The sequence below is a fragment of the Copidosoma floridanum genome, unplaced genomic scaffold (genome assembly GCF_036245765.1).
Source record: "Copidosoma floridanum isolate Cflo_tuat_1 unplaced genomic scaffold, Cflo_Japanese_pri ptg000025l, whole genome shotgun sequence".
Classification (NCBI taxonomy): Eukaryota; Metazoa; Arthropoda; class Insecta; order Hymenoptera; family Encyrtidae; genus Copidosoma; species Copidosoma floridanum.
Window position 1 is genome coordinate 4,057,120 of NW_028321902.1, and position 23,598 is coordinate 4,080,717.

Here is a 23,598-nt window from a genome sequence, read left to right on the forward strand (position 1 = left end):
AAAAGATCGAAACGAACAAAGAGAGAAAAAAATGACGTCGTTAATTACAAAAAAAAAAAGAAAAAAAAAGTGAACGAAAAAACGTTTGTTACAGTGTCTTTTATACGCAGCAGTCCGACGAGTTGGACCGTTTATTGTACACTCGAGTAATATTTTCTTTTTTTTTGCGCTTAGTGTAATATTTTGTACAATTAAGAACTCGAGAAAACGGAATCCTTTTGTTTATTAATTAATTTATTCATTTTTTGTACAAAATAATAATTATTAAAAAAAAAAAGAGAGAGTTGAAAACGTTATAATTTATATATGTAAATACATAACGTTTTGACGGAGCATCGACACACTCATCATCTTCATCACACACTCGCGCACATTTTTTCCATCGATGAAAGTCACTCGATCGTTTATTCGTTATAAGAAGTCTTTTTTTTTATATATATACCTTTATACAATCAACATATACGTCTTCTACTTAAAAATTCTCTTTTGTCTTCTTCGCTTTAAATAAAGGATTAGGCGCCTCGTTTTCGTTCGTCTTGTGCTTTAACTCTTTTTACTTTTATATAAAATAATACTAGATACAAAAGTCGTCGCAAGATATTATTATTCCCCGTTTATAAAAATCGTTTGACAAAGGAAAAAAAAACGTAATCATTTGGATCTGCAACCGAAAAATTCGAGCAAACGCACTCGGTAAAGCAAAGAGAACGCACATACACACATCCGCAGTTTGGGGTTCAAAGGTTCGACGGCTTACTGCACTATAAAGGCACAATCTTCCTTTTTTTTGTTTGCATTATTTTTTTATTTTTTCATTTTTTTTTTTTTTTGTCTCTTATCACACCTGGGATTTCCATCTAATAAAATTAAGCTTGAAGAGATGTCATAAATTTTTTATTTTATTGTTCAGCTGCTAGAGTCGGCGAATCAATTGTTTCATTCAATCATCCTTATTTTTCCCTTGTATTTTATAAAATCAATTTCAAAGCTGAGAGTACACTGAGTTTAAATAACGTTCAAAAAAATAACACCCCAGAGCCACATTTTTGTTTTTTTTGTTTTTTTGTTTTACGAAAAAAATCATTATTTTCTCTCCTGGAAAATGCGTATGTATACGGTATGTTACAATGTCCTTTTATTCCGACTAGGCTCATTAATGACGATATACGTGCCAGTCAGCTTTCGCGCATCGGTTCCTGACTCTTTCTTCTTTCCTTTTCTTGTCTCGTTTGGCGGGGCTTTATTTTTTACAAATTACGCACCCGAAAAACGAAAATACAAAAAAAAGCCGTGAATACACGAACATATAAATAATATATTATACACGTTATATAAAACTTAGATAATGTATATTTATATATATTATATACATAATATCGATGTGATATCTTTTATTACACAATTGTTCCATTCCTCATGATTTATTAAAATTCTATTTATTTTTTCGAAAAAAATTTACGGTCCACGGGCAGACCTACTTGATAAGGCGATTAACTACAGCTGGCTCTTTGTACAGTCGATTGGAGACGATATATATATATATATATATATATATATATATATATGTATTTATATATTTATAAATATTTTTTTTTCAATTCGTACGTATAAATTAGTCGTTAAAAAAGAGTGGCGTTAAACGCGCCTTTTGTTCAAGTCTTTCACACACAATGAAGAGGAAAAATTAAAAAATTAATCAAAAAAAGAGCGAAGAGACTTCGACTTTTTTTGGTTTTGCTTGATCCTTTCAAAGTTCTCAATATCTTTCTTTCACGGGTTAAAATTACAATATCTGCCTTTTTGTTTATTTCGTTGTATTTACATTACTGATTGAGGCCTACGCACAATTTCGGTGCTCATATTTTTTGCCAACCACGTATATCATTTTTACATTTAAAACTATACAGTCGATTGTCCGTAATGCTGAATTTTAAATAATTAAACGCTAAACAATTTTTTGTCACGTAAAAATACTTAATTAAAACAAAAAAACCTTAACGCATGACGTTGTTATTATGTACAAACAGTGGTGTTTCGCGATCAAATAATAATAAAAACAGTACAGCCGCGAAAAAAAATACTTCGCACCGAATCTGATTATCTCTCGTCTGTACTACACGCTCGTTTTTTTTTTTTTTTTTTTTTCTTTGAAAAAATAATTAAAAAAAAAACAATTGAGAAATCAAACAATGAATTCTGCGTACGTTTCTCACTCGATGTACATTAATTAGACCGTTGATCGCGGGCGTTCCTCTCGAAGGACCCTCGTATGGAAGCGCTTCGGAAAAGAATAGAGCGAGCTCCTCCTGGAGTCCACCGTCCTCTTTTTTTTTTTTTTTTTTTTTTCGTTTGTTCAAACAAAAATCGACGGTGAAGCATGTGTACAAAAATGGCAAGCGGCGATTACTTTATTCGAGAGCCTTCACCTGTGCCATTACTTTGCCCTCCCACAGCGGCAATACCTCGGCGTCGTCCGTTATCTCCTCCTGGATGACTTTCATGTCCAAGTCTTCGCACTCGGTTTTAAAGAAATATCTGCAACACACGTGGAAAAGAATCAATAAATATTCTGCTCAGCTTACTAGTCGTGAAATCAAATTGAAAAAAAAAAAGACGAGATCCCTACCTGTAGCTGCCTTTCTTCGGAAGGACGTCCTTGAACTGCTTGAGGGTGACGTTGTAACCGGGTATCTTGGTCCTGTAGGGCACCTTCTCCTCGCAAAAGCTGAACACAACGGTGGTGAACTCGCTCGGGGCGTCTTGTTTGCCCCGCCTGAGGGTCGACTGGCTCGACTGCATACACGACGACAAAGCCGGCTGCATCGGGGGCGGTGGCGGCTGCTGTTGCTGCAACTGCTGTTCGTAATCCGACAGCTGCTTCGTACTCGTGCTCGAACCCGGGTATCGCTGTCTATTTCGATTCTGTTCGTACTTCTCGTACTCGAGCCGTCTGCTCGCCTCTTCCAGCTGCGTTGGCTGTAACAACAATGGGCAAAAACGTTAACTTCGTTTTTTTTTTTTTTTTTGTTTGTTTTCTTGTAAAAATTGCGGTTACACGTGTACTCACAATGTGCGGTTGCGGAAGCAAAGGCATGCCTGGATCACCAACAAACGGTTGTTGGGGCGCGTTACTGAACTTCTTGCGGCTACTGCTGGGCTTGGCGCTAACAGCTATGCTGCCGCCCATCGACGCGGCGTCCGCCTTACACCCGGCCACGGCGCCGTCCGTTTCTTTCAGCCAATTGAGCAGCCGGCTGTTGTTCTCCTTGAAGCCGGCCGGCGGCGCGTCGCTCACCACCGACACTCCGCTGTCCGTCAGTTCGGTCATCGACTTTTTCGTCGCCGACGAGCGCGCCGCGTCCAACCTTCGATACCTCGGATCTTGGCCTGAAATCCAAAATAAAAGCGTTAGTTTTCTTTATTTTTTCCATGGCGCACGCAACAATCAGAAACGGGACGTCGGTGTCGCTCTCTACCTTGGAGGTACAGATCCTGCTTGTGGAGCGAATCGGCGTAATCCGAGGGCACGGATTTGCTCTTGGGTATGTGGTGCGAGCCCAACGAGCTCATACTGCCAGCTGCGTGTAGCTCGCCCGCCTCCGGGAAATCATGTACGTTACCACTGTCCCCGGAGAAGGTCGAGAACACGTCCTTCTCTTTGCGCTGGCTCCTATAAACCGGTGGCCTCGGCGTCGCTCCCGCCATCGACATCTGCTGGTGCATCTGCATCTGGCTAGTCATCATCTGCTGCTGGAGCTGCTGCTGCTGCTGCTGCTGTTGATGATGTTGTTGCTGCTGCTGCTGCTGCTGTTGCTGTTGTTGTTGTTGTTGCTGCTGTTGTTGTTGTTGTTGTTGTTGTTGCAGGCGGCGACACTTGTCGGGGGATCTTGGCCGGGGTGACGAGAGCTTGGGTGAACGCGAGGGCGTTAGGTCCGACCAGACGCGCGAGACGTGCTGGTCGAGGATGGCCTGGTCGCTGTCCTCCTCGAGCTGCAGCTTCTCGCGCAGAGCGTCGGCGAAGTTGCGCGACTGGAGCCCACCCGTGCTGCCGCTGCCCATACTCATGCAGCTGCTCGACAGTTGCTGGTGCTGCTGTTGGTGGTGAATCGACACGCTGTTCAAGCTCGAGCTGTCGCACATGCTATCGCTACAAGGGTAACAAAAAAACACGGACGATCGTAATTAGCTCGTGAGCATGAACCGTGAAGGATTGCATAAGGGTAAAAACGTACTTGTGGCTCATGGGCGGTTCGACTTCTCTGAGCTTGTGCACGAGCTTCTCGTGCTTCTCCCTCTCCACCTGCAGGCGTTTCAGCTTTTCGATCAGTAGATTGGCGAAAACCTCGGGCTTCATCGGCTGGGTCTGCTCGCGGGACAACTTTTGCGTTCGTTGCACGAAATTGTCTTGGGGCATCGCGTCCCGGTTCATCGTTGCCGATCTCTTCATCTGCTGGTACTGCTTGGCGTACTGTTTGCGCGTGGTCGGTCGTCTTGACATCGATGCGCTGTCGCTGCTGTTGGCCGGATTGATAAACACACTTATGAGATTCACGAACTGCTTTTCTTTTCATCCCCAAGTTGACGGTACTTTTTTTATTTATTTTTTTTTCATTACACTCGTATTGGGACTTGAATTTTTTTTTCCATCAACAATAAAAAGTTGGGTTTTACACGAAACCAAACACACATAAAGGATAAAAAACAAACAAACGAAATGTCACGTTTGTGCTAACCATAATGTTTTTACCTGTCAACTTGGGATTCAAGTATACGTTACATGATGTATTTTGTTTTGTTTGGACATTGAGACATCCATGCAAGACATAATCATAAAGTGACAAAAAAACGTCAAGCATTGATAAATACATCAAAGTAAGGATGTAGAATGAAAAAAAAAAAAAAAAAAAAAAAACCAAATGAAAATGATAAAAACTTACAGAGACGCGTCGGTGAGCGAGAGATTATCAGACTCGGTGCGAGCGTCGCTGCTCAAGCTCTGGAGTTCCGAGTCCTGTCTCGAGACCGGATTGTACGAGCAATATTGGGCGCGCGGTCTCGTTGGCACCGACGCGTGATAGGGACTAGCTCCGTGTTGCAGGTAAACGCTACACTCGCCACGTCGCACAGTAACAACAATCACAAACAAGAACGTAACGACGGCGGGTGCAAGCGGTAGGTGCAGTGTGACACAACGATCAACAACATGAACAAAACAACAACAAAAAAAAGGAGAAAAACAAATGAAAAAAACGAAATTTTAGGGGCTGAGTGGCTCAGGCAGAAGGTGCAGGATGATACATACCCAGCATAGGCCTCGGGCTTTGGCCTGACTCTGACGTCGAGAGCCCGGTACTGCTGCGTGGCCATGAGTATGTCTTTGGTCAGTCTCATCTCCGCCTTGGCAAAATCTTGGCTCACCGGCATCGCCGAGCTCTCGCTTCGACTTTCCGACGACGCTTGCTGCTGGTGATGAAGGTGATGCTGTTGCTGTGACGAGAGCTCACCTAAAAAAAAAAAATCAAACAATTATAAACCATAATGATCGGTAAATGAGCACAAGAAAAAAAAAAAAAAAAAAAAAAAAAAAGCAAAACTCACTGTCTTCGTGTAAAGTGGGCAGCAAGCTGGACGCGCACGACAACGAGGGCTCGTCCGGCGAGCTCGGGCACTCGTTGTTGTTGTCCGCACCACCGGCACTACTGGCGACGTCCTCGTTGCCGAGCTCGCGGTCCTTCGTGGACGACGACAACGACACCGAGGACCTGCCAATAGCGGCGTTTTGCTCGGCGCACTGGCAATTGCGCACGTACTGGAGGTAAACGTCCGAGCGCAGGAAGTTTCGATAAGCCGTCTCCTCGAGTAGACGCTCGATCTCCCGCTGGGCTTGCTCGAACATGCCCTGGTTGAAGCGCTTCTCAGCGCGAGCCTCCAGGTAGCGTTGCGTCACCTCCTTGCGCAACTCTTCCGGCAGTAATTCTAGCTTCGATTTCTGGAAGAACCTACGACAACCGATGGAAACGACCACATACATACAGTTGGTCCAAACGATGTTGACGGAGGGTAGGCTGGCAACTCACCTTCTGTAAAGGACCTTGTAGAGAGTCTGGAGTTTTTTGGGATCCCGCTCCTCTTTGAGACCCTCGCAGGCGAACCAGAACGACAGGGCCTGGTTGTCGCCCTCCTGCTGCAGGTAGTGGTTGAAGAGCTGGTGGCCCCGGTTGTCCTCGAGCAGGGCGCGCAAACTTCGCGTCCATTGCAGACACGCCAACGACGAGGCCGACGATGGCGTGCCGCTACTCGTCGCCTCGTCTTTTCCCTTGTTGTCGACCACACAACCGACCTCCATGACGACTGGCTGTTGCTGATGGTGTTTGACACTTGGCCTACCGCCGTTGACGTCGTCGTCGTCGTCAGCGGCAGCGTAGCAGCAGCCACGACCCTCCAGCTCGAAACCCAATGGGGCTGAGTTACTACTGCTGCTGGCCGAGACGATGAAGCTCGTCGTTTTGTGATTGGCATCGCAGCTCGTGCGCCTCGACTGCTGCAGCTGTTGTTGTTGTTGTTGTTGTTGTTGTTGTTGTTGTTGTTGCAGTTGCGATACAGGCGCATCCGGATGTTGTCGATTGTTGCTGATGCCGGACAACGACTGCTGACACCTGCCTTGGTAACCACCCCTTTCCTCGCCTGTGGGCACCAGCAAACACAAATTTCGTGAGAATTAGCTTCGGGGATGGAGAGTTGGGAGGGTTGGTGTTATTTATACTCACCAGGAACAGGGGGCCTGGGAGAGTTCTCGTTGAAACAGCGCGATTCGGATGGTCGAGGTCCACTCATTCTATTTATCGCGACTTGCGCGTGATCCTTGCCTGTCTGTGCTGAATTTCGATAAACGGCGCCACTTACAGGACATGGCTAATCTGAACCTGCAACAAAAAATCAAGAAATGGATCTTTAGTTTTGCCCTGGCTCATGTCTATTTGGTGTGACCAATCGAGTTGGTTGTAATCAATGAATGGTTTATTTGTGCATCGTTTGATTTATACATCAATTTATTTTAGGATCCTGTGTATACATTTAGGCTAACAATTACATATCATATCAAGACTATTTGATTGAAATGCCCAGTCGTTTATACTCAAGAGCTGATAAACTTGATACTTTTCACACAAGTCAAAAAGTTGCTGCAATATTAAACCTCCAACTTCCAAATCCAAGTGTAAGAACCAAAAGAATGAGTATAATCAACCATCAACAATGGAAATTCATCATAAAAAGGAGCTTCCTGCATCCAACAATGAATAAAAAGTCCCTTCACTCCGACATAAATCCATACAGCTACATGAATTCATCAGAAAACGAGTGAGTGCTATGATGGCTGTTCTACGCAGAAGCATGGATAACAAAGAGAGAAGGAGAGTACAGCTTCAGGCCTTCGATCGATGGAGCTGGACTCCCAGAGCAATGGCTTCGGGGGCTGACTTGCACACCCAATTATGGAAGCCAGAGAGAAAGAGAGAGAGAGACCATTTTTCTCACGAAGGAGGAGCATGAGTATACCAAAAAAAGAAAGGGGGTGTAGTACAGGGTACAGCTCTCTGGTGGGTAGTGCCACTGCTGCTGCGCATCTACAGCCTTCTCCTGGGCTTGTTTCACATCATCTTACCCCCACAAGTTCCTGCTCTGGCATACTGCACTGCGCAGCAGCCTTTGTGGTTTCCCTGTGATATTGATCGAAGGCTTCGAAGAGAGAGAAAGACCCAGGCTTCAAATGTTGCTGCTGCTATGCTTCCACACAGAAAAATCAAGCTGCCATTGTATTGATGGCTGAACTAACATGGGCATTAATAATTTCTTGTTTTTTTTTTTTTTTCTAAGGTAAGGGTGCATGAAATGAGAAAAAAAATACACACACACATGTATATGTATGTATACAGGAGTGCATTATCCTGGAAAGGTAAAAGATCCTATTGTTCTCTCAATAGGCTGGCTATTGTTAGCGGTAAGCCTATAGAAATATGATTTCATAACTGGAACACATAGTATGGTGGACTCAATGAATGTTAAAAGTTAAATGCCTTTTCACAAAAAGTAGGGTCAAATCATTGTAAATATTTTTTATTTGCTCTAATGATAATAATTTCTGTTATTAAAAAACATAACTATACATATAAAAAAACAAAAAAAAAGGACAAAGAAAAATAATCAGCCAAGGTCTCAGCTCAAGCTTCTGTTGAAGAATCTTAATTAAAAAAAGCATGTAAAAAGGTACAATTGTTGAGAATTAAATTTTCACACACTAATAAATAACTTGAAAAGATGAGAATACAAGTGTATATTAATTAAAAAAGTCACAGCTAAGTAACAATAATAAAAAAAAAAAAATTACTCTTACTCCTCTCTATTTCAATTCTATGCTTCAAACGGCACAGTAGTGCAAATTAAGAAGTGAAAGGGAACTCATCCAAGCTCTCATGTTTTGAAATTTGATCCAAGCGTGTCTAAATGAGTATAAAAAAGAGAGGAGGAAAGGAAAAATCCAAGTACAAGCAGGGGGTAAGAGTGAAAAAAAGAAAGACAGCAAGCCACACATATGAAAAGCTGTCATAATGAATCATCTCAGTTCAGTGCATTCATACCTGAAGACTGAGGGAGGCTCTTCTAGAGCCACTGGTGTACATACCATTTTTGTGCCGCAGATGCCCCGTAGGGTAGATTTTGGAATTCTTTTTTCTACTAACACAGCAATCCCCTATTATTATTATCTCAAGTGAAACTATTATTAATAAAGAATATGATACAGCATACAATAAATGTTCTTTAATGTAGAAGTACAAGAGTAACTGACTATGGTAGAGAGTACAAGAGCAAACTGAGCCGAATGAACAGACTGTGTGCTCTCAGCGTCCTGGCCAGGACTGATGCTGGATCGATGAACACATACAACATTGGGGCGGTAGCAGCATTTGGAGGAGGGGTTGATATACCCAGGACTCCCAACCACTTGCAATATGCCAGCAGAGAATTCTACGCTGGTTGGCCAGCTAGCAGCTTGGGCTGGATTGTACACACTACCCCTTGCACAGCCCTTTTTTTTTTTACTCTGCTACACATTATTATTCATACCTAGCTCAAGTACTCTGTCAAGATTGAAAAAAAAAAAAAAAAAAAGCTTCAGACGTTGGTTCAAGTTTGTCCAAATAAGATTGTTACTACAACTAGATACAAGGTAAATGAAATCAAATAAAGCACATTTATAAAATATATTTATTAGATTTGTAAAAATAGAGTTTTACTTTGTGACAAAGTGAGCTATTGTTTGTCCACAATAGCCTGTGATTTTACATCTATGTGATTTTTTTTCTTATAAAGCAAAAGAAAACATGATTCAAAGCATTATGTGCTCTCTTACTATTGATTGATGGTGAATAAAAGAGCTGATGGGTATTCTTGCGATAAAGAAAATGAATGTGTACTACATGGAGTTTTACGGAGGCTTATTCCTCTCCAAACCTTCACAATGAACTTTTGTAACTGACAGCTCACACACTTGTAAAAACAAATTGAAATGATCTACACCACTTATTTAACACTTTAATGTAGTACACATCTTATCTCTCAATTGTATTATCTTGAAGGAATGTCAAAATCAAAATAAATAAGCTTCAACTTTCAACAACTGTCACTGGTAGCAAACACAAAAAAACGTTACATTCTGAAAAAGAATGTACATAATATTAAAATAACCGTAAATGAACGCATGTAACCAAAAGGTAAATAAATAAACTGAAAAGAAAAAAAATTTTATGCACAAAGATGACTTAACCTCAAAACTGTGCAGTTGGGTGGACTCACGTGGTAAAGCCGCAGCCACAACACAATGCGCATGCGAGGATGCGAGAGAGATACCCCAATAGATAAGTTGATAAAAATAAAATTGCGATGAAAATAATCAAATTACACACTGTCAAAGTAAGAAATTCGGCACTTTTTAATGACATAAGTGTATTATCTTTTAATTAAATACAAAATGATAATAAAAGGGTACAGTTTTGAGGGAAAAAGTAAAATAAATTACTGACTGGGAGAGAGGAAAGGGTGGAGGTAAGAAAATAGGTTGGAGATATAGGACATAGAAGCTTTATGAGGATGAGGACTGTTTTGAGTTAATATTAAGATTTATAGCATGATAACTTCTAGTGCTGGAACCAAATTTTACTTGAATTATGAAAAAAAGAGTAAGTACAAGATGACGTTGAATTCTATACAAATGGTTTGTTGTATAAAGTAAAAGATACAAAATTGTAATTTCGAAAAATAAAAAACAGAGTAGCTGCTAGGCTACTTTTTTGTTTATATTTCTCTTCATTCATTATAATCTCTTTTGTGTTGGCGGCGCCGATTGTTTCAGCCAAAGTGTCAGAGTATAATGTCCAGATGCAGAGAGAGAAAAAGACACACCCCAAAAGAGATATTGCAAGAGGAATAAAAAAAGGTAACGCGTTAATTAGAGAGCTTAAACTTTCCTGCAGCTTAGCGTTCAAAGGCTTTCACGAGTTTTCAATCGAGTACACTTAATTAGGACGCCTTTTTGCTAGGTTCCCTTTCCGTGACTCGTAGCTTTTCAAAAGGACTTTTGAGATGTCGAGGTTATGATAATTTTTGGAGGACTTGAAGAAGGTGCTCTTCTATCAAAGGTACGTTATTTATCGCTTATTATTTATTCAAAACTATTATGATCATCGAGTATACTAGTAGTATATTAGTTTTATTAATAAGTATTTCGACTTGGCAACTGATTGGGAGTTGATGTCTGAAAGCTACAAGCCCAAAAGAGGGTGGTGTGTGGTGAGGAAGACTTGTGTATACACAATACACATGACGATACCAAAGGACGTTTTCCATAAAACGCAAACACATAAAAATAGCCGGTATCCTCGTAAAATGCAAAAAAAAAAGAAAAAAAGAATGACAATCAAGTAGGTACACATAATATCTATCCGAGGCCGACATCACCGCGAAGAGAAGAAGAAACCAGATTTCGTCGGCGTCTGACTTTTTCCTCGCCTGAGCGCGCGTTAAGTCGCCGTAAAAAACGATTATCGGACCCTCTCGCCCAAAAAAAAAAAAAAAAACCACGTACAGAAATCCCATATTCGCATATACGTGCTTGGCGGAGGGGAAAAAAATGTATTCGTGGTAAAAGTTGGATATGAAAGATAGAAAAGACGCGTGTGGCATTTCTCAAGGGTGGCGGAGCGAATATTTGCGCGAAATACTGCAAATCGCTCATAAACGTGCGTGTACGTGCTCGCTCGGGCGTATACATATATAACACGAAAGGGGGGGGGTTGCAGAATCGTCCTATGGACTGTGTTTTTGTCGAAGAATTTTTATTGAATTTCACCGGTGCTCTCTCCGCGAGCGCAGCCGAGATGATGAAAAATATTGCAGGAAAAATGCATTTGTCGATTCTGTAATGGAACCTAGTTTTTTGTCGTACGTACTTTTTTTGAAAAATTCGTACGTGTAGGGTGTGTACAAAATATCAGTTGATAAAACACCGAAAATCCCAAAGTTAGCATGACATCTTGTACCGCCATCACTCGACGGAAGCTCGAAAACTCGGCCCTTTTCATACCCTGACAATGGTATACAAGTTTGCGGGGGGTGCGCGCGAAACTGCCAGCAAGTATGTGCCATTGAGGCATGAGCAACGACGGATGCACTCCTTTGCTCGTCGAGTGCTCGATAATGCACGCGCCTTGAGATAAGGTGGTTCTTGGTGTAGTACAAGCACCGACTGTCGAAAGCAGTTTCCTTTTACCGACTGTTATTTCTAGGATCGATCAAACAGGACGAACTCGCCGGTTATTGATTTTATTTGCTATTACAGTTTTGCTTTATATTAACGTAACAAACAAGTTTATGATGTATACAAATCATTCATTGTATTTTCTCTCGTAATTCGAATTTTATTTAAATTCTGCATGATTTTTTTTTATTTCTTTAAATACTTCTTAAAGCATCAACTATGGTCATTTTAGAAATTACTTAACATTGAATGATTGTTCATAAGAAATGTGATGAATGATAAGGGAAGCTTAGTAGAAGGGATTAAAGAAAACCTCGCAGAAATGGAAGTTTAACGTATAATTACAAAAAAAAATATTTTTATTCACTTACAAAGTACAACCCCAACATTCTTCAAATCATCCAACCAAATCTAATTGTATCAATTGTATAAATATCGATTAAAACTTAATGTCGAAGCAAACAATTAAAAACTGCAAAAAAAAAATAGCACACGGTTTAACGAAGTACTGCAATCAATCTTCATTTCATTTCCAGTCCAAAATTTAACCTCAATACAAAAAAAAAAAAAAACAAAAAAAAAAAAAAACCATGACCGTCTATTAGTTTAAAATATCCCTTTGGGGATTCTTATCATCGATAATTTACCCCGAAACTCTCAAAAAAAACCGCACTCCTTCCCCTCCCCTTCTTTCCTTCCTTCATTCTACCCGCAGAGCTATAAACATTATTTTCGTTTTCGCAACGAAAACGCAGCCGGCCGGCCGTTTATCTCGAATGCGGTTCGAAAGCACCTCTCCTCTGAATATATATATATATACAGAATATGGAAGAAAAGGAGGAGGAAGGCCCGCGCGTACATATATATATACACAACATACAGCATCTTGCAGAAAGAGAGAGAGATAGAGGCTGTCGAGCGGCATTCTTACATGGGGCTACTAGTTTTTCAGGGCACCGGCCTCTCCTCTTCTTCGTTCTCCTCCACCTCCTCCTTTTCTTCTATATGCCGCTCTTTTAGCGCTCCCTCTTGCACACACACACACACACACACACATCCTTCTCTTGCGGCTCGTCGTCGCCGACTTCCGTCTTCCTCTTTATACTTATATACTTGTACGATACACCGAGAACAGTCTCTCTCTCTCTCTCTCGCACTCTTATGTCCTGGCTGGCTATCTTTTATCGAGATACTTAAGTACAAAGCAACTGCTATATATAGAATGTGTGTGATTGTTACATCGCAACTCGTAGTCGGATCGACCGATTCGAGGAAACGACGGTTAAAGAAAAAGAAATCTCAGCTAACTTTGAATTCCATCTCTCCTTTTTTTTTTTTTTTTTGGGTTGGAACACTTTGAATAAAAAACGTTGTAAGGGCGCAATCGTCGAAACGCGCAAAAAGATAACTCATTGGTCTCATTAAGAGAGATGCAATATCACGAGTGTAGTCGTCATCACAGAAAGAGAGAGAGAGAGAGAGAGAGAGAGAGAGAGCGCGGGGCCTAATAATTACAGAAGCCCGTGTGTATATATGCTATAGATCAAACGGCGGCAGCACGCAGGAGAAGGAAGAAGAGGAGAGTTGAACCGGCCGGTAGGATAGATAATGAATGGAGGGAGGGCAAAAAGAGGCCGACAAATCAAAAGCGAAGAAGAAGAAGAGGGAATGCACCCTCGTGTTTTCGTATATATACTGTTAACTGATCGGACAGCCGACGGTGGTTTGAGCGAGAGAGTATATATAATATACAGCGGAGCAAAAAAAAATGAAGGAGCTATACATGGGGGGGGGGGAAAGAGGAGCGCCGGCAGTTGTGCATTGGCGACCATCTCTCGGCTCGACCAAAGGCACGTCGTCGGATTGTGTGCACCAGCTTATATTTGTATCGGAAAAAGGGATACGTGTAACATAATATAGTGGTGAATGATGATGGGCCGCAAAAAGTATTTGTTGCACTGATAATAATTGAGTCTTGTTTTCGCGTCGCTGCGCGCAATTGTTGTTCTGGTATATTCGAGGGTATATTCGCTTGTAATGGAACTAAAGGAAGGGGATAGATAAACAAAGCCGATTGTAGCTATGCGTATTACCAACAATATCAAAAACATAACTTAACAATGTCGAATGATTGTATAAATAATTTTGTCATAACTTCTTTGAGGTTATTCGATTCAGAATTCAATTGTACGTCCCATGTTGAAGAGTTGCACATACTTCGACACTTCCGAAGTCTTTCCATGTTAATTACAAGAGCAAATTCTCAAGTTTGGGCCCGACAGGTGTCGACAGCATTCTAGATGTCACCAATGGCGCTGTACTATGGACAAAAGGCGTAACTTTCATGCGAACGGAGGATGCTTTGATCTTGTACTTTAGTGCTCTCTAACGTATATATCTGTACCACCAATAAGATTCACGAGCTCGATATTATAATCAATTGTATCGCTCGAGAATTAACTATGGGAAAAAAACTTATTTTTGTTGTTTCAGAAAACCGCTATTTGTGGTAAGCCAAGATACGAGCTAGGATTCCGTTGTCTTCCCTTATTGACCAAAGATAAAAACCAGACGATAAGAATACACCCGCAAGAGACTAATCCTCTCTTCGTGCCATTGTTTATCCAAGAAATGAAAAAAAAAAAGACACAGTAAATATATGCATATAAGAAATAGGAAGAGCACCAGCGTCTGTTCTTTCTTCCTCTTTTATCCGTGGCTATATAATATATATTATATACTCTCAGAGCCACAGGTTTAGTTGGTGTGTGTGTGTGTGTGTGCCGCCGACTCGAAAAAGAAATCCGTTGCGCCGCTCTCCTCCGAAAAAGTATATATATATATATTAGGTACAGCCTGCACTGTCGGGCAACCAACAGGTATAAGTCTGTGTTGTGAGCGCGCCGGAGGAGAGGCAAGCGCGAGAGAGTCGGTAGAGAACAGAGGGAAGTGAGCTAAGCGAGGGAAGAGAGAGAGAGAGAGAGAGAGGAGCCGGGAGAGTGACGGAGACGAATAAACAGGATCGGAGAGAGGGAAAGGAAGTTAGAGAAAAACATAGAGGAATGAGGAGGAGGAGGAGGAGGGTAAAAAAATAAGAGATATACGAAAGGTAAGAGGGGGAGAGAACTGGATGTATATAGGCATGAGCTGCGGCCTGGCGGCGGCGCCGCTTGATGTGCGCCGGATCCGTAATTACAGGTTTTCGGAACGCCTTGCGCTCTCTCTCTCTCTGTACCCGAGAGGAGAAAGACGGACGCAGCTAGTGGCCTTCCCTTCGCCGCCTGCTATATATGCTACGGGTGTCCAAGATGCACTCTGTATATACCTACGTTCGTCGCTTCGATTTGCTTTGGTATAATATACATTTGGCACGGAATTTTACACACGTAGCAAAGATGAGAGAAGGAAAGAGATTTTATGAAGAGTAGCGTAAAATTTTCCGTCACGTAATTATTGGAGGAAAAAAAAAAAAAAAAAAGAGGGTCTGTGTGGAGGATTGTGATGTATATTGGGGGTTGTTCAGGGTTATGGTTGGAAAGTTTAGGAGGGAAGGGGAGAGATACCAGTGCTTTTGTTGAAAAATGTGATTTAGGGTGTCTCGAACCGAGGACGATTGTTTCGACCACAGTGCTCTAACTGTGCCTTACACCGTGAGGTCGACTGGTGATCATTGGGAGGGTTGTTTCCTTTTTAGGTAATATTATTTTTACACCGGGTGTTGGGAGAATCAATTTGAAGGTTGGTATTGTCGCAATAGATGTAGAGGAATAAAAAAAAAAAAAACAAGAAAACTAGAGTAAACAAAATAGCCGAGTGAGAAAATGAAAAAAAAAAAAAAAAAAAAAAAAAAGGAAAAGAGAGAAAAAAAAAAAAAACGAAAGTTTGGAAATAATAGGTATCTGTGGTTGGCTATGGATGAAGGAAGGCCGATGCACCGGAGGAGGCATAGTCAGACTTCAAGACCACCCGATGCATGAAAAGAGAGCCGCCGCCGCTCACGAATGCAGGATGTGCAGCTGGAAAGAAAAGAGGCTCCAGCCGCGGCGTGCAGCTCTTCTGAACGTTACCGTGAGCCGGCGCGTGATGGATGGACAAAACATACGATTGACACAAGGAGAGGAGGGGGGGGAGGGAGGATCTCTACCTTTTTCTTCTTTTGCTTCGTCAACCGTCGATTCCTCATGCATACAATGTTTTTAAGGGACACACGAGCAAGCGCCTCTTGTGTATCTACTTATATACATGTATACGTGTCAGCAAAGTTTGCACGCTTACGTTTTTGTATAAACAGTCATCGTTGACGTTATTGTATGTAAAAATGTCTTGAATTTCAGTTTCAGTCAACTTCTTATCAAGGGAAGGTACGTTTGTACATCGGCAAATTCATTAGGAAGAAACATAATTAACAAAAATTGCTCTGAAAAAAATTTGCAAATCTTTGTGAAGTGCTTGGGCATTAAAAATCCTGAAATCCATAACGAACGTGAAATTTCGGGAATACTGTATGCGTGGTCCTCGGAGTTTTGTATTTTCCCTTTCCTCCTTCGCCCATCTTTTTAATTCACCCTACCCCTCGTACATATTGGGTCCCTTGGAACATTTTTCTGTTTTTATTTTCATTCAAAGTCGGAAATAAAAATTAAAAAAAACACGCAACGTGACTGCATTGCTTAAAGGCGGAGCAACCGATCAAAGAGGAAATAAACAGTAATGATCCCCGTGGGCTTTGAGTTTTTTTTTTTTTTTTTTTTTTTTTCATGCTAACTTTTTGAGTTATTTACCAAAGTTTAATTAAACGTGAAAATACGTAAGTTTTGGATCCTCGTAGGCTTTGATGGTTCATGTATCTACATTCCGTTCGACAAGTTCAATTACACCTTGGTTACCGAATCTCTAGTCACGAAGTTTCACAAAAGAAAAAAATGCCGAATAGTCCGTAATGAACAAAAGAATAAAAGCCCCCCTCCCCCCCCCCCCCCGAGTTCAACTGGCCAAAATTCACCATAACATGACTTCCAAGCTCCAAGAAGAGTAGACCCGCAGGAAAACCCGCTGGGCGAGTCAACGCGGGGGGATTTTCTTCTCCCCGTCGAGACGACGATAAATAACCGTATGATCGCAGCCTAGAATCCACCGTCCGCTCGTGTTTCCCCGTAATCCGTTGCGGCCCATTTCTTCGAGTGAAGCTCTCCTCGTCGCGGCCTCGCACATGTATATAATATGAAGCAAGCGAGAAGGAGATAGAAGACAAGGTGAAGGTCGAATTTCCAGGAAGGACCACGAATACAGGAGAGAACGAAATACTGTGGTGCATATACCTGGCGCACGTACATATATACGTGTACACACGCGCGCGCGTGCTGCTTTTTTTTTTCCTCCCTCTTGCGTCGTATACGTTGGGCCCTTTTTCTTCTTCTCTTTCGGGTTCTCCTCCCGTGCCTTTTTGGATCGAGATTCAGCGTAACAGGAGCTCCAAGCTCGACACTTTTTATCAGAGGGCCCCGTTACCACGCTACGCACGAGTATACCACATAAAAACCTGTAAGCGTATGTAAAAAGGAAGACAAAAAAAAAAAAAAAAAAAACGATTCAGCTCTAGAATGTTTATCGTTGCTATTGTACGCGTATATATCCGAGGTTTCTACGTATCACTATAGGAGGACTTCTCGGAGTTTGCAGGCTAGAAATAGAATGCAGTGCGCGTGGCTTAAAAGAAGTTCATTCAATGAAGGATGTAGTGTTAAGGATTTGGCGATCGATGATTTAGGAGGAATGCCATTATTTTCCAAAAATTCAAAGGGAAGGACGATATGCCGAAAATCCTTCAAACGAAACAACGGTCCCTTAATCTTTAACCCGCGGCACTTGTAAACGGGTTAAGCACGCCCGTTCGGGAAAACTCGTGCACTTTTCATGCCGATGAAATTCCTTTAAGCGGGACTTCAAACGAAATTCCTCCGACGTTTTTAGCCACCAAACGATATCTTTATACGCGCCTCCCTCTATTCGCGAGGAGTTGAACAAACTCAAGGGCTTTGTTGGCTATAAGTGGGTGTTGCAAATTTTTTGTTGTCCACAAACAAATTGGATGAACAAGAAATTAAATAACCGAGTGTCAAGGTTAACGTTGACGTTCTTAAAATAGCATTGAGGAAAAGTGCCGTCTGCGAGTGAAAAGCGTGACTGGAGTTTAGAAGTGTATAGACACGACGCCGGTGGACTTGTATATGGAACCGTCGACCGGAAGTTACGGGGGGTGCTAAGGAAATCTATTTACGACTCCAGTCCACATAATAGACGTTGAAATTGGTTTTCCTCCAATGAATTAGACGTGGAAATCATTCACAAGAATATTTGATTTCGTTAAATAAACCACCATAATGTACACTCTACAGCGCAACCCCACTTCTTCTCCCTTAATCTCTCGTGATCCTTTGAAGCGTGAGGAGGGGAAGAAGAGGGAGCTCCAGCCACTCCCCTTTCGCATTTAAATTCTCTTCAGACGCGAGCGACCTCTTGTCATCTAATTAGACTGTAATCGTGGACAAATAACACACACATATATATATGTATAAATCCGTGAGACCGGCCTTTCTTTTGTACAACTCCTTTTCTTCTTGTGTTTTCGCTGTTCGCACATGTACGCGTACCAAACATCTCTCTTTATAACGCTTTTCATTGTTTACACCCGCACTCGGGAATTCGTACAGATACCCGCTGGAGATAAGACTTTTGGTATCCAGTTTTAGTCCTGAGTTATGGTTTTTATTGTTCGAAGATAAAAGAAAACCCTTGAACGCGTATACACGTGTACCCGAGAAGGTAAATAAAAGAGCCGGGGCGCCGCGGTAAAAGCTCAAAGGGAACTCTGTACACACACTCTTTAGGTAGTATCTTACGATTGAAGCCCTGCCAGCGGTTTGATTGCCGTTTCTCGAAAAACTTACCTCGCATTCATCCTCCTCTCAAACGATAATTCTTATTCCATCAACTCGACGTAAGAATTTTTTTTTTTTTTTTTTCTTCGAGAGAAAATTCCTTGTTTCCGACTTCTCACGTGGTACTATTTTTTCTTATAAAAATCAGTCTCTGAATTTGTCTCGGTATACAACGTTTCAAAAATGTAAAAACATTTTCAAGACTTGGATATAACGCATACGCGAGCGCGCGGTGATAGATGAAAGCTGATGGCGCGACGCCAAAAGCATATACACGCACATTCGAGAGAGTTGCCTCTCACATAATATATACATACGTATGTAGCATGCAAGAGCAGACGTTCGAGCAAAAAAAAATATATGTATATATATATGTATATATACACGTGCACAGGGGAGACCGTATAGGAGGAAACCACACCAACAACACACCACCCACATGGGCCTAATCCGCGAGAGAGATCTCCCGAGGAGAAGGTCTCTCGAAAATATTTGGACGTACCGGGATGTTTTTAGCCCACGCGTAAAAGGTTGTAATACGCGGATTTTGCCTGGTTATATCGCGGCGCATCTATTCCCTATTCATGAAACGTACGTATAAGCGTTAGAGAGAGAAAGAGGGAGGATATATAATGCAGGGTACAAAAATGTAAGATGGCAAACGCGAGATAGGCGCAACTCCTTTCCACCGCCCGGAGAGAGAGAGAGAGAGAGAGAGGGAGAATAGATGGGTATAGAGGTCTCTTTTCAGAAATATTTTAATTTTCGGGCGAAAATCCGTTATCGGGGAAAGACCGAGAGCGCGGTGCTTAGAAAACGGTGACGAACCGTATGGAGAAGTTTTTTGTTTGTTTTTTTTCCAACTGTACTCGCGCCAATGTTAGGTTGGTCGTTTTACTGGTATGTAGGGACGGATGTGCGGATGGGCTTATCACGGTGGCAAAAACTGGCATGAAATTTTTCCAAACGTGTGAGGGAATTCTCTGTGAAAAAAAAAAAAAACTAGTCTAAATCGGGCCACTGCTGTTTTACGGTTAAAATTTTCATTTTAGTTCTTTTCTTTCTTACAGGTTTGGTATTGTTTAAAGAATAATCAAAGGGGATAATGGTGATGTTTCGTTTTCTTCAAAAATCATTCTAACAATTGTGCGATATTTGCTTGTATCACTGCAAACAACAAATCCAAATTTCAGAGGGTTGAGGCACATAATTTGCGAAAAATCAAATAGCAAAGATGCTTAATTTTCTACAGAATCATACAAAAAAGATACATGTAAAAAATAACCATAACATTAATGAAGCCTAGCCTTATATCGTTTTAAAATTCATCGACTCAGTTGAAGTTCTCGACAAGTTATTTTTCAAGTTTACTAAGTACACTCACGATAACCACCTTTGTTAAAAGTACAGTATTGACAAGGCAGTGACTCAACTTTTGTGATAAGTTTCATCCATTGAAAGAGTGGTAAATCTATCTATTAATATCGATTTGGAGGGTACCAAGAGAGCAAACAACCCTTTTCTCGCTTACGTAACTCCTTTTAACCAAAGGACGTATTTATCAGCGTCAGTTCATTATGTTTTATCCCCCCTAGAAGCACGAGAATACAGAAAATTTACGAGCACCACGCGAAACTGGTGCGTTGATGTAGTACGTCCACTAAGACTCGACAAAATCACGAGACAAGATACCTTACAAGTTCACCAACTAATGTGCAAGATTAAAGCTACACGCGCGCAACAGATCAGAGAGAGAGAGATAGAGAAAAGGGACGAGAAATCACAAAGTGTTCTCCAAATAGATTGAATTCACGCTGCGATGTAGCCCCCATTCGAAATTCGCGTTTCGGAAGGTGTTGGTCGCGGTAACCGAACAGGAAGTCATAAATAAACTCGCGAGCTTTTGAAATTTGAATACACGACGCTTGAAAAGTAACGAGGAAGAAAAAATACGCGCGGACAATCGAGCGACGTTTCCACTTGAACGTCAAAACGAGAGTGCAGCGGAAGAAAAAAAAGAGGCAGAGAAAAAGAGAGAGAGAGAGAGAGAGAGAAGAAAAAAAAGCGAGAGAAAGGAGTAACAAGTGTAGTAGGATACGTCCGCACGACCAGCGCCGAAAACAAGTCTGCTAACTGTCAAAGGAAAAATCACAGCCTCTCGAAAGTGCCGTGTGTTTTCCTCCCTTTTACGTCACCGTTTGCCGCCGCGGTTGCACAGAGAGACCGCGATTATGTAGGTACATAATTATATACGTATATGCATACACATTGAAAACGCGCGCACTTGTCTCCGTGATACACTCGAAGTAGTGCTCGCGCTCGTGTTTAACCATTGGGGCAAAAGTCGGCGTCGTCGCCAAGTCACCGAAAGGGAGAGAGAGAGAGGCAGTCAAAGGCTCTCCTGCCGACGTTTTCCTCTTGTGATGTTGTACGTCTGTATACATGTATATGTATGACGAGTCCCTCCTGGCGCCGACGACCGGCCGACGACTTTCCCCGCGCGTGCTTTATACACATGTATATACCTATACGCGTGCGTTTTACTCCACGCGACTTCCCAAGTGAGTTGGTCCGCGTGATCCTTGTCAGCAAAACTCTCAGATCTTTTTTTTTTTTTTTTAATCCCTTTAATTTAATTTCAAAAGAGAAAGAGAGCTTGGTGTCTTTTACTGCGGAAAATTCTGTTTCTGTATGGATTTTTTTTTTTTGGATACTTTTTCACATTCCTAAGATAAATAATCATTTATAAGTAACCAAGATTTAGATGTCTGTGTGGAATGAAAAAGTGGAACCGAACCAAAGTTTTCGTGACAACATGTGTATTGATGAAGTACATAATTTTTTGCGACCACTTGGTACGATTTGGTCATGCTGTATATTCTAATGTACGTAATTATCTAGACAAAAGTAGATTTAAGTACAAGAGAACTGGATTGTACCAAAATGAGAATCAAATGTTCGCAAACAAATCTATGTGGTATGATGGCATGAAGGACAGGAACAAGCCTAAAGCAGTAATATTATAACTTTTGGAATATCGAACAGAAAATTGCATACAATTGTTCATAAAAATAAGGAATAGTCTCACAGATTTAATTTTATCATTAGATGTGTCTAATATGTAAGTTGTTTTATTTGTGGCAGAACCCGGGGTTTTTTGTTATAGTAGTATACATAAATGAATAAGGTCTTTATGAATGTAAGTAAGTAGGTGTTTGACAGTACTCCGTAAACCAAATCGGCTGCCTGGACTATTTAAGCCGAGCAATTTAAAAATACATCAAAAAGAATCAACGACTCGTTTACCGAACCATAGTCTTATATAATTTTGACAAAAAAAAAAAAAAAACGTTCTATTTGAAAGAACATAAATTCACGTAACGGTTATACAAATCCACCTTAAACTTAAAATAACACGCCACTACGTGTAGGTCCAGATCGAGTTTCCCAATTTCATTCAAATCCCCAAAATTATGCGTATCATATCCAAAACGTGGCCACTTTCCAAAATCTCATTCATGCCACGCAGACGGTGAGCCTTACAGCTCGCTCCATAAAGTTTCATGAATGGCCGTACACCCGCAGCTTGCAACAATAATACAACACGAGCAGCATCGCTCATCACGGTATTACAAAGAGAGAGAGAGAGCAAGTGAGCGGAGGAGTCATACGTGCAAAGCCAACGGGGTAAGCAGTAAAAAAAAAAAAAAAAAAAAAAAAGACGAGGCCAACTTCAAAGTCAGGCCGAGGCAGCGGCTGCGTATACATGTGCTCGAGACCGAGAGCTCACGCTGTGCCAGCGCACATATACATAAACGCGGTTATCGCGTCCGGCTAAGGCGAGTGACTTACACGCACGTATACATATATATATATACACATCCCAAAGATGGAGCGAGAGAGGCACGCTGGAGGAGAGCGAATCTTTCAAAGAAAACTTCTGAAGAACCCGCGTGCACCGAGCTCTTGCTTGCTCTCTCTCTCTTTTTTTTGTTCCACTCCTTCTTCGGTCTCCTCTCTCGAGCTGCAAGGCCAGGGACGTGATAAACACGCTTGGTGCCTTGCCCTCCCTTCACCCACCTCCCTACCTTTGTGCGTTTTTTCTCTTATCACTGTTTCTCAAGTTTTTGTTTTAACCAAGTCTTTTTTTTTTCTTTTTTTTTTTTTTTTTTTTCATTTCGAAAAGCTCTCCGATGATCGTAAACGTAGAAATAAAATCAAGTTGGTAAAATCATCTCTTTTTACTATACCTACACCCAACAGTTGTGCAGGTTAATTAAAGAACACGAGTGAATTTATATTAGGATCGTCAAGTGTTTTTAAACATCAAAGGATGTTTCGTGTTGTGTACGTATAAGAGTCGTCCGAAACTCGCATAAATCGATGTGTCAGATCAAAGTATGCACGAGCCAAGGCATTGAATAAGCCTTTTTGAAAAATTAAATGCCGACAGTTGGAGGACGGTTGGCGTTCTCTTAGAACAAAAGACAGGAAAACATTAATAGTAGATGAAAGCTCTTTTGTAGAAAGAGAGAGCACTGAACGAACGCACGAAGATTACGTATATGTGTACAACAACTCGTGTACGGCAAACATGCATGTCTAAGGAGAGACACATAAATTGTCGTGAACCGCGCGTTTGTGTTCATATGATAGTGTAGCACACACATATCGCGCAGATTGTAGTCTGAAAGTTCCTTGTAGATCTTGCAGACCCTATGACCTATTATTGCGGCCGTCTAATGAATTACTTAGAGGAAATGGATCGCCGAGCCTGGGTCTTATTAATTACGTTTGTCGGCGCCAGAAGAGGGCAAAGCTCTATCATCGAGTCCCTTTGATGTGAGC

At 41.6% G+C, this 23,598-nt stretch overlaps 1 protein-coding gene across 6 annotated transcripts in view; it reads right to left on the minus strand.

The window, feature by feature from the left end:
- Positions 1-1,598: 1,598 nt before the first annotated feature.
- The window catches only part of Axn (protein axin), a 48,933-nt gene continuing 26,933 nt past the window's right edge, over positions 1,599-23,598 (minus strand). For 2 of the 6 annotated variants that reach the window (XM_089595241.1, XM_089595243.1), the window contains exons 2-11: positions 6,768-6,923; positions 6,078-6,684; positions 5,599-5,999; positions 5,303-5,504; positions 4,938-5,105; positions 4,233-4,514; positions 3,477-4,147; positions 3,068-3,387; positions 2,627-2,976; positions 1,599-2,535 (exon numbers count right to left, since the gene is read on the minus strand). In XM_089595241.1, coding sequence (XP_089451367.1) covers positions 2,409-2,535; positions 2,627-2,976; positions 3,068-3,387; positions 3,477-4,147; positions 4,233-4,514; positions 4,938-5,105; positions 5,303-5,504; positions 5,599-5,999; positions 6,078-6,684; positions 6,768-6,834 — 3,195 coding nt within the window. In that variant the 5' untranslated portion in view covers positions 6,835-6,923 and the 3' untranslated portion in view covers positions 1,599-2,408. Of the gene's footprint in view, positions 2,536-2,626; positions 2,977-3,067; positions 3,388-3,476; positions 4,148-4,232; positions 4,515-4,937; positions 5,106-5,302; positions 5,505-5,598; positions 6,000-6,077; positions 6,685-6,767; positions 6,924-8,680; positions 8,830-9,409; positions 9,879-23,598 lie in introns of those variants that run through there. The other 4 variants (XM_089595246.1, XM_089595242.1, XM_089595244.1 and 1 more) reach the window with 4 other exon arrangements.